The sequence below is a fragment of the Aphidius gifuensis genome, linkage group LG3 (genome assembly GCF_014905175.1).
Source record: "Aphidius gifuensis isolate YNYX2018 linkage group LG3, ASM1490517v1, whole genome shotgun sequence".
NCBI lineage: Eukaryota > Metazoa > Arthropoda > Insecta > Hymenoptera > Braconidae > Aphidius > Aphidius gifuensis.
This window is the reverse complement of record NC_057790.1, coordinates 9,905,849-9,917,631: the sequence shown is the minus strand read 5'-3', so window position 1 is coordinate 9,917,631 and position 11,783 is coordinate 9,905,849. Positions and strand designations below refer to the sequence as shown.

General features: G+C 33.4%; 2 protein-coding genes across 2 annotated transcripts; one reads left to right on the top strand and one right to left on the bottom strand.

Annotated features, from left to right (window-relative positions):
• Positions 1-4,017: 4,017 nt before the first annotated feature.
• On the top strand, positions 4,018-5,914 carry LOC122851915 (lipoyl synthase, mitochondrial). The gene is made up of 6 exons (XM_044151422.1): positions 4,018-4,395; positions 4,463-4,780; positions 4,860-5,016; positions 5,087-5,144; positions 5,230-5,385; positions 5,504-5,914. Exons 1-6 carry the CDS (start codon positions 4,342-4,344, stop codon positions 5,868-5,870), a joined length of 1,110 nt encoding a protein of 369 aa, XP_044007357.1. The 5' UTR covers positions 4,018-4,341; the 3' UTR covers positions 5,871-5,914.
• On the bottom strand, positions 5,910-7,670 carry LOC122851916 (proteasome subunit alpha type-1). Its single transcript, XM_044151423.1, has 5 exons — positions 7,508-7,670; positions 6,931-7,181; positions 6,693-6,852; positions 6,398-6,607; positions 5,910-6,316 (listed from the first exon to the last, which is right to left on the bottom strand). The coding sequence occupies exons 1-5, from the start codon at positions 7,508-7,510 to the stop codon at positions 6,107-6,109; spliced, it is 834 nt and encodes a 277-aa protein (XP_044007358.1). The 5' UTR covers positions 7,511-7,670; the 3' UTR covers positions 5,910-6,106.
• Between the last annotated feature and the right edge of the window lie 4,113 nt (positions 7,671-11,783).

Here is an 11,783-nt window from a genome sequence, read left to right as displayed (position 1 = left end):
TTTTCAAAAGATTTTGACAATAACTCCTTTACAATTGCTTTATCGTCATTATTATTATCAGGCACAGCATGAGCTGGTTCAACGTCTGCACAACAGGAAACTGAAACAAATTAAATTTTACTCATCCGCACAATTATAGATGGAAAAACGAAAACCGTTTTTTATTTTTATATGTAATTTTACCTGATACTTCATTTCCGTTTTTTCTATTAGATGATACATTGTTTGATTTGTTAACCTCTGAAATGCAATGAAAATAAATGATAAGAAGCTATAAATGAAGTATTATCGAGTTTATGAAAGATTCATACCTAAAGGTTCAAAAAGATATATTACCTTTTGATCAGTACCTTCTGTGAGAGGATATGCTTGAGAGTTAAGAAGACCAAAATATTTTTTTTTTTCACAACTTGCTTTCATTTTGAGCTTCTGATAACTGTATCTAATACTGTCTTTAGGATAAAAAAACTAAATTAATGTTAAAGTGAGTATGATACACGGAGAGAAATCCGCACCAAATATTACTGTAGTGGTATCGTAAAAATCATAGCTGACGTCATTAAAGCGACTAATTCCCACTTATTATAATGATTATTATTATATTTCATCTAAATTTTTTACTGTAGTCTACAATACGGATTGGAAGTCTCGAGTTAATGGTATACTTTATGCCAGAAATTACTGTAGTGTACAGCAGGTTTTCCCGCCAGATGACACGAATATTTATTGGAAATCAAGTGTGTTCCTAACCTCTTCTAAAAAAGTTTATTGTTTTTATTTTATTCATGAATTTAAATAAAAATACGGTGAAACACATGAAAATTATAAAATGGTTTATTTTTTTTAAATTAATAAACACATTACATTTTTATTCTGATGTTTAAATAATAAGGTTTTATTTAATTTTTTGTGACGTTTTTTTGTTTTGTTTTGATTAAAATTACTGTAGTGTAGTAGGAAATTCTAGTCGATCCTGGTGGCCTCCCCACGCAACTTCTTAATTTCCAGTAGACTACAGTAAAATTTGTTTGATACTCTACAGCATTATAATTGCTGCGGATTTCTCTCCGTGTAGTTTTTACATTGAAACATGTGAAAAACAAATCTTAAGTTTGCTTATATTTATTTTTGATTAAAGCTATAGTTATCTTTTTTTTTCAAGCACTTACCAATAAACAATAGACATGATCAGGTCCAACTACAAGTGGTGACTGGTGTGAATGCACCTAGTTGTTCAGTGAGTGCCAATAAAACTTTATCTCCATCATAAATTTTCTCTGTCAAAAAAGGCATCAACTCACTACGAGTACGTTTAGCACCAAGTGCCGAAGTAATAGTTGAAAGTTTTTTGATTAAATTCAATCGCACCCTGGTGAAAATATTTCTCCGCGATTTCTCCTGAATTTCTCCGCGATTACTCCGAATTTCTCCGCATTTACTCCGAATTTCTCCCAAATTGACCCATGCGGAGAAATGAGTGGAGAAAGGTATCAAAATTTTTTTCCGAATTTTCTCCGAATCGACTTGGGTGGAGAAACGTTCGGAAATATTTTTCCACGATGAGAATACGCGGAGAAACATGTGAAAAAAAAAAATTTACCGCGGAGAAATTTTTTACGAATTTTCTTCGAATCGATTTGGGCGGAGAAACGTTCGGAAATATTTTTCCGCGATAAAAGTACGAGGAGAAACGTGTAAAAAAAAAAAATTATCACAGAGAAATTCTTCCGAAATCAACGACGAGGAGAAATTTTTCCACTTATTTTCCCACATTCATCAATTTGATGAAACGATCACGGGAGTTTTGTAGACCAAGTACCTCAGGTATATCAACTTTTTTGAAAAAAAGTGTCTTCGAATTTTCATTTTTTTCAGAAAAAATAAACATCATTATGCTTTGCGTTATGTAACAATTAATAATTAGTCATTCTTTTTTTAAATAATTGAAAATTGAAAAAGTTGGAAAAAAATTGAACAAATGGTGGAGAAAGTTGGAGAAAGGGTGGAGAGATTCGTCCGCCATTTCTCCAACCGTGTGAAAAAATAATTTTACTGCTGAGAAATTTTTTCTAAAATCAACGAAGAGGAGAAATTTTTCTTTCGTTTCTCCGAATCAACTTGGGTAAGGAAACATTCGGAAATATTTCTCCGCGAAAAGAAACACACGCGGAGAAACATGTGAAAAAAATAATTTTACCGCAGGGAAATTCTTCCGAAATCAACGACGAGGAGAAAATTTTTCCACTCCTTTCTCCGCATGGGTCGATTTGGGAGAAATTTGGAGTAATCGCGAAGAAATTCAAGAGAAATCGCGGAGAAATATTTTCACCAGGGGGAGTAGGTGCGAGGGAGTTTGTATGTGGTTTTCCATGAACCAAACGAACACATATCATGAAAATGTTCAACCGATAAAAATACTCCTGATTTGTCTGCTAAAAAATAGTCAAATGGATAATTTATTAAAAATAATTATACTATTTTCTCCACCATCGATCCCATGCCGGAGTAATTTCTCCGCCATCAATCTCATGACAAAGTAATTTCTCCACCATCAATTTAATGCCGGAGTCATTTCTTTGCCATCAATCTCATGCCGGAGTAATTTCAACGTAATGCGGAGAAAGCGGGAGTAATGGCAGATAAATATTTCTACCAGGGTATACATATACCAGTGTTTTCAGAGTGTTTTGTGATGGCATATTGGCGGGTTGTTGGCGGGATACATAATCTGACAATATTTTGTGGCGGGATGTCGGCGGGATAAATAACCCGCCAAAATTTTGTGGCGAGATTTATAACCCGCCAATATGTTGTTGCGGGATATTGCCGGGATACATAACCCGCCAATGGGTCAATTACGGGATATTGGCGGGATATGGCGGGATATTGGCGGGATATTTTTTCCACCGTAAAGCCACAAATGGCCTTAAGAAGATTAAAAAAGAGAACTTCGTAAAGTTTGTAGATGGTTTGAGTAAAAATAGTGATCCCTCACGGATCTGGAGGGTAGTTAAAGGCTTTAATAATCGGTGGTCGTTTAAAGACAACCAAAACGAATACTCAGATAAAAAAATAAAAAATGTAAATGGACTTATAGAGAACTTATGCCCACCTTGGGATCCTAAAGTGGTGTCTCCACGCTATACAAATCTCATGCAAGTTCTTGCACGAAAAAATGGAACATGTCCCATTGGCTCCGATAGTCTTGCAATGCTTTTAAAGGCTGATTTCCACCAAAATTCTAGTAATTATCTAGTGATGAAAGATCTTGCAAGCATTTCTATAGCGTGGAGACACCGCTTAAACCTTCTCCTAAAGGCGTGTGGCCACTAGTATAGTTTTTCGACCAAGTTCTATGCCATAGTCCATTTATTACCAGAAACAACTGACTTTTTCAGTGATAACTGGGAATAATCTAGATGTTTCTGGTAATAAATGGACTATGGCATAGAACTTGTGTCACTATATCTCACTAAAAATTTACTAGAAAATGGCCACTGAGGACTATGTTGAAAAAATGCTGCACGCAGCATTTTCAGCATAGAACCGCTAACTTCACACTAGTTTTTTTGGATACAGCCATCATTAAAAAAATACAACAACAATGGTTAGCGTTATTAATAAATTTGTTTGTTTATATTTACACATGTATAGTACATATGTATAATGATTGACTGTCAAAATATCAAATTGTCAACAAATAAGAAAGGTTATATTTTTATTTATTTTTTATGTTTTTCTAAGCAAGTTGGTACAGCTGAAACAATTTCAAAAAACGATTAAAACGCCACCCTATAGCCGTCATATGTGAACTATTCTGCCATATCGCTATGGCATAGAACTTGGTCGAAAAACTATGCTAGTGGCCACAAGCCTTTATAACTTTGACAATGCTGCACCCGTATTCACAGGGCATTACAATTTAAGGCTTTTTTCATCCACCAGTGGCGCTTGTGGAGCTTTTATATTAGAGTGGGTATAATCATATCATAATTATTTGCCCTGTGAATACGGGTACTTAGCTACATCTTTTTCTCAGCTACTGCTTGTCCTAAATATTTCACATCAATTCCTGAGCTCTTTTTCGAGATTATGTTATCCATTTTGGTTTCTTTTGATGATAGTTCCAAGTTTCACCGCTAGAGAGAGATGTTTTATACAAATGGATAAAACTAAGGATGTTTAAAACTATGTTTTCAACATGCCCATCCCTGGTCGTGGGGCTGAACTTACCCCAGTGGTTTGGTTTGATCTGGTTTGATCTTAATTAAACCCAGCTGTTCATTAAAAAACTTGTATTCATTATTGACATTTATCATAACTCCTCATCTATATTCGATCATGTTTCGATGGATGCAGACCAAGCGTTTTGAATCATTACCTCATTTTTTCTCGGTAAGTTAACCAAACATCTTTGAAAATCAACTAAAGCTTGATGTTTTAATTTCTAATTAATTAAAAGGTGAATAAGCAATACTCTAAAATAACTGACGACGTGCCATTTGCAGAGAAGCTTAAAAATGGTCCTCAGCTGGATGAATTCTTGTCTAATAGGGTATCAGGATACGATGGAAAATTAAAGCTAGATAAGGGTGAGAAAACAAGATTGCGATTACCACCTTGGTTAAAAACAGAAATTCCAATGGGTAAAAGCTATGCTAAGATAAAAGATCAACTAAGGGGATCAAAACTAGCGACTGTTTGTGAAGAAGCAAGATGTCCTAACATTGGTGAATGTTGGGGAGGTGGTGAACACGGTACTGCTACAGCTACAATAATGGTAATTATAACAATTTTTGTCATTGTAAAAGTTTCAATCTATACGAAGAAAGAATTATTACAAATTGGAAATTTCGCAGTTAATGGGAGACACATGTACCAGAGGCTGTAGATTTTGTTCAGTTAAAACATCTCGTACACTATCACCGTTAGATTCAGCAGAACCAGTTAACACAGCAAAAGCAATCACAGATTGGGAGCTTGATTACATTGTTCTTACATCTGTCGATCGGGATGGTATATATTTTTTTCCTATCAACATTAATGACTTAGTTACGAATATTCATTCAATTCAACTTATATTTAGATTTACCTGATGGGGGAGCTAAACATATTGCCGAAACAATTCGTGAGTTGAAAAAAAGGTGAAATTTTTTCAACTTCTTTTGAAACACTCATTTCAACTCAACAAAACTTATTAATATATATGTATATTCATACAATTTCCAGGAGTAACATTCTAGTAGAAGCCCTTGTTCCAGATTTTTCAGGAAAATATGAGTGCATAAAAACTATTGTTGATTCGAAATTAGACGTTTTTGCTCATAATATCGAAACGGTTGAAAGATTAACGCCTTTTGTTAGAGATCGTCGAGCACATTACAAGTAAGTTTAGTATTTCACCTCAAAAATATTTATATAGCAAAAAGTATAAGAAATTTATAACTTCAATAAAGGAAGAAAATAAAATTTAAATAATGCTAATTTTGTTTTTGAAATCCAGTCAATCGTTGAAAGTTCTAACGAGTGCAAAAGAAATAAACCCAGATCTTATAACAAAATCGTCAATAATGCTTGGTCTTGGTGAAACCGACGATGAAGTTGAACGAACAATGAAAGATCTTAGATTATCTGGAGTCGATGCAGTTACTCTTGGACAATACATGCAACCAACTAAAAGACATCTCAAAGTAATCGAGTATGTCAAACCAGAAAAATTTAAATACTGGGAAGTAATTGGTGCTAAACTTGGATTTGTTTATACTGCAAGTGGTCCTTTGGTCAGATCATCATACAAAGCTGGTGAATTTTTTCTATCAAATATTCTGAAAGAACGAAGAAATAAATCTAAAGAAAATATACTCAACTAGTTTTATAAATCCCTAGTCAAATTGAAAACACATCATAGATAATTTTTTTGTTTGTTTTATCAAAATCTGTAACTCAATTTCTGTTGTTTACAGTTGATTTAATTCAACTACAAACCTTTTGATAGTTATGTAAGCAGATTTATTTATTTCAAATACAAAGCAAAATAAAAAAGATATTTACTTTTATTATCATTAAACAAAACACGTCTTTTAATAGAATTGATCTTTAAAAGAAATCATTCAGTATCCATAGCAACTGAGACTCTTGGATCAGCTGGAGCATCGCTTGGTGGATCCAAAGGTGACTGATCACCCGGCGTAGCTTCAACACCGCGATTTGATCCACGTTTTTCATCGCCTTCAATTTCTGATAAGTATTTTGCTGTCTTATCTTCATCAAGAATATCAAACTCTTGATCCGATCCAACGATTCCGATTGAAACATTCTACAAATGATACAAAAAAATTACTTTCGATTATTGTTTTCTAAGATGATTGATTTTATCTTAAAGGTGTTTGGTTACTACCTTGACTGAAAGATCAACTTCATTTGGAAGAGTATCTCTGAGAGCTCTCAAACCATGTTTGACAAGTTCATCAAGTGAACTACCAAGAAATTCATTCAAGTGTTTTTCAAGATAAGTTCTGGCACCTTGTGAACGGGAGCCAATAGCCATGGCCTTGCAATCAAAGTAGTTCGCTGATGGACAAGTTTGAAAGACGTGTGGACCTTGATCCTAAAATAAATATATTTATCAATTTTTCATATTAAATAATCATAAATATTGGTTTTCTTTGAATAAAACAAAAAATAATATTAACATCATAACCAGCAACAAGAAGACCAACTCCATATGGACGTCTATCGTATCTTTGAGTGCATGTTTGCATTTTATTACCCAAGTTGGTAATAAGACGACCAACTGGAAGTGTATCATCATGAGAATATTTATAATTTAAGCATTCTGTTCTCATATAACGACTGAAAATTAAAAGATCTTCATTAATTTTCTGAATATGTTAAATTCACATTAATTTGACGTGCCAAATAGCTACTTACCTCAGCATTCTGGCATCAGCAGTGAGACCAGCAATACTGATACCCATGTGCTTATCAATTGGAATAATTTTCTTTTGATAAGCAGACAACTCAGATGATGCTCGTTTCAACGCAATCAAAACAGCATAATCTTTGTTCTTAAGACCCACTGTTGCCGAACCTAATTTAACAGCTTCCATTGCATATTCTACTTGATGCAATCGTCCTTGTGGACTCCAGACCGTTACGTCGCTGTCGTACTGATTGCGAAACTGTAAAGTAAAAATTAAAAATTTGAATGTGTTAGAAGATAGGAATTTAATAAACAAATGAACATATTGATAGTATCTCTGATGCTCATTCATAACCTCAAGTTTTTGACTTTTAAAGATAGCGAGTCGCATGACAATGAAATAATTTAAGGCGGAAATTCTAAACAACGGAAAATCAATTTTAAATACTAATGATTAATATTAAAGTTTTGATTAATTTCAGAATAAATATATTCGATCGAAAAGAATTAAATTGAAGACAATGTAAAACAATATTTTCTAGAATTATTCATGAACAAAGTAGTATTTACTTGAGATAAACTTACCATTATTATAGAGTTATTAGTTTATATTGTCTACCACAACACTTTTAACAATAGTACTTATTGGGTTATTATAAATATCTACAACAAATAATTTTACGCTGTTTCACTCACTGCAAAGTAACCGTCATCATGGCAGCTAGAGATGTGCGATATCAGTCGATATATCAGAGGACCCGATATCGAGGACGATATTTCGATGCGACAGTGTTGGGTAGGTAAGATACCTTGGTATCTTACATGTGTAAGATACCATGTAAGATACCGTATCTTACATCATCGGTTTCATACATCGAGGTATCTTACATTGCGTTCCCAGCGCCTTCTACGAATAAACGTGGAACCTTCGTGCTACAATTTTTTTTTTATTCGATAAATACATGTCATTTATTTATTAAATAAATAAAAATTCCAAAAACAAGCAGTAGCTAAGGAATTAATGTTGCTTAAAAAAGAATTTCTTTGGCAACTGTAATTCCTTAGCTCCATCTTTTCCTTAGCTACTATTTTTCCTTGGGATTTTTATTTATTTAAAAAATTAGTTATTTAAAATTAAAGCAACATTAATTCCTTAAAACATAATTTTTTGGCAACATTAATTCCTTAGCTACATCTTTCCCTTAGCTACTGCTTTTTCTTGGACATTTCCATCTTTCAAAAATAAAATGACATGTATATTATTTATTTAATAAATAGAAAATGTCCGAGGAAAAGCAGTAGCTAAGGAAAGGATGGAGCTAAGGAATTAATGTTGCTTGAAACATAATTTTTTTGCAACATTAATTCCTTCAAACTGGTTTTCCTTGATATTATATATATTTATATAACAAATAAATTACATGTACCAATATATATCGAGCAATAAGAACTAATTGTCGAGTCGACAGTCAGTAAGAATGTTCAAAATGGCGTCAGAGGTATCTTACTGTAAGTGTATGAAACCTCAAAAATTGACCATTTACCCATCACTGCTATGCGATATCAGCAGTCCAATTCACAGGGCATTACAATTTAGGGCTTTTTCCTCCACTGGCGGTGCTTGTGGAGTTCTTGTATGTGAAATCTATAAAAAAAAAATTTTACAAGCGCCATCACCGGCAAAAAAAAGCCCTAAATTGTAAAAAATTTGCCATGTGAATGTCGTATATATACATCGATGTGAACCCCAGCTCGACGGCCAAAAAGACTAGAAATACAGCACCCGTATTCAGAGGATGTTCTCATTAGGGCGTTTTTTTTCCGATGGTGGCGTTTGTGGAGCTTTTCTATGTGAAATCTATATAAAAAAAATTTTGTCAAGCGCCATCAGCGGAAAAAAAAAGCCCTAATGAGAACAATTTTGCCTCGTGAATACGGGTGCAGGAGGACAAACTTGCCTCAAAAAACCGTATCGCTATGTGGTCGCCGCATAATTGACGGGCGCTAGTAACGTGCGCGGCTTGTATCGCTTTTTTTTACAATGCGCACAATACAAACATACTCTGACAAAAACTAAATAGAGCATTATACAGCTCTCAGGATTTTTACATTTAAAAAATTCATTAAAAATTATTTGACATGACAAGTGAGCAAAATGACTAGGCTATTTAATATTTAAACAATTTCTTTCAACTTTATAAATGGAAGATTTAAAATACTAAAATTTAAAAAAACAAAAAAAAATATAGTCCATATTTTTTTGACTGATAAATTAAACTTGAACAATTACTTTAATTTATAAATAAACCAAAAAATTCATATAATATTTATTCGTTCTTTTACATATAAAACTTAACAAATTTATACGATCGAAATTTATTAAAAATCTAATCCAGCCTTATTATTATAATTTTATAAAAAAAAAAAATTGTAAGCAAGTAAATGTAAACATTGTAAATAAGAGAAAAGAATGTAAGCAAATAAATTAATTTGCACTTTAAATTAATTTCTCAGCAGTATAATTCATATATTAAACTAAAATTCTTGTGCCAAATCGTTGTGGAATCAATATAGATTATAAAATATTTTATTTGGCTGCATCCTTTTCCTAGCAATTAATGGCCCATAATTAATAAATTAAAAAGCTATTGGCATTAAGTTATTCTTCATTAATTAAGAATTAATGAGGACTACTTATTAATTTATTTAGCTACCTCCTTCTCTTAGATACATTTGCCAATAGCTTGTCAATTTATTAATTATGGCGAATATAGCTAAGGAAAGGACGTAGCCAAGAAAAAATAAATTATACTTTCCATTGATTTCTTTGCTTAATTTCTTTAAATTAATCAGTAATTTTTATAAAAATCCTGAAAGCTGTATAATGGGTGCATTCCTTTAAAAAAAAATTTTCTTTCGCTCTGCAATTTTGCCCTGTAATACCGACAAGTAGCTAGAAACAGAAACAACGACAAAAGTGATAAAATTCTCCATGCAATATCCCAGACTTTACTAATGTCTAGTACGACCTATGTGACAATAACAAGCAAGTACAACAAGTCTATATTCTATTTATTTCAGTTTGATATAACAATTGAACAGTCATTTAGGTAATTCTCCCAATAATTGGAAGCTTAAAAAAATAATGTCATGCACCAGTACTGCCACTACCAGAAATAGCATTTTCCTATAAAATTTTGGTCGGTATTACAGGGCGAAATTGCAGAGCGAAAAAAAAACTTTTATTAAAGGAATGCACCCAATGCTCTATTTAATGTTTGCCAGAGTATGTTCGTATTATGCGCATTGCAAAAAAAAGCGATACAGATCGCGCACGTTACCGGGGTACTACTAGCGCCCCTCAATTATGCGGCAACCACATAGCGATACGGTTTTCATATACAGGCGAGATAGGGAGTGAGTCCTCCTGTATTTCTAGTCTTCTTGACTGCAGCAGTCCAATTCACAGGGCAAATCATATATTTAATACTACTATATTGCACTTAGGGTATGATTTTGTTTGGATTCATTACGGTGCAGACAATCTCTCTGTCGCAGTCATACTAGATTTCGCCCTGTAATACTGACTGAAATTTTATAGGAAAAAGAGCTCTTTCTTGTAGTGGCAGTACTGGCACATGACATTATTCTTTTTTCGGTTTCAATTATTGGAAGAATAACCTGAATGACAGTTATATCAAACTGAAATAAATAGAAAATTGCCTTGTGGTACTTGTTTTTTAGTGTCACATAGGTCGTACTAGACATTAGTAAAGTCTAGGATGTTACATAGAGAATTTTATCATTTTTGTCGTTGTTTCTGTTCCGAGCTATTTTTCGGTACTATTGCAGAGCGAAAAAAAATTTTTTATTAAAAGAATGCACCCATGGCTGCGATAGTTTTGCAAGAGTTTTTAAAGCTAATTTTCACAAAAATTCTAGTCATTATCTAGTGATGGTGTAAGATCTTGCAAGCATTTCTATAGCGTGGTGACACCGCTTGAAAAAGTCTTGCAAGACTATCGCAGCCAATAGAGCAGTGTTTCCACGCTTCAGAAATCATCAGAAATGCTTGCAAGATCTTTCATCACTAGATAATTACTAGAATTTTGGTGGAAATAAGCCTTTAAAAGCCTTGCAAGACTATCGCAGCTAATGGGACATGTTCCATTTTTTCGTGCAAGATCTTGCTGCAAGAACTTGCATGAGATTTCTATAGCGTGGAGAGACTGCTTAAAAAAACTTTTACAAGCGGCACCCGCAGTCCAATTCCAGGGCAAATTTTTTACAATTTAGGGCTTTTTTTTGCCGGTGATGGCGCTTGTAAAATTTTTTTTATATAGACATGGAGGTGAATATTCACCTCCATGTATTCAAATTTCACATACAAAAGCTCCATAAGCGTTGCCAGTGGAAGAAAAGAGCTAAATTGTAATGCCCTGCAGTCCGATTCACAGGGCAAATTTTTTACAATTTAGGGCTTTTTTTTGCCGCTGATGGCGCTTGTAAATTTTTTTTTATATAGATTTTACATATACAAAAGCTTTACAAGCGCCGCCGGTGGAGGAAAAAAGCCCTAAATTGTAATGCTCTGTGAATTGGACTGCTGTGGGCTGTGAATTGGACTGCTGTGAACAGTGTTGCCAGATTAGTGGTTTTCCCACTAAATTTAGTGGTTTTTTTCAGATTTAGTGGGCAGTTTTTGTTTAGTGGCTTTTTTAGTGGGAAATTTTTTTTTTTGTTGGTTTTTTAGTGGGTAGATTTCATTGGTTAGATTTTTAAGTTGTTTGATTCTAAACTTCTGATTGGTTCAGATGGTGTCAAAGAACAATACAAAGAAGAAGAAGAAGGTCAAGACTTT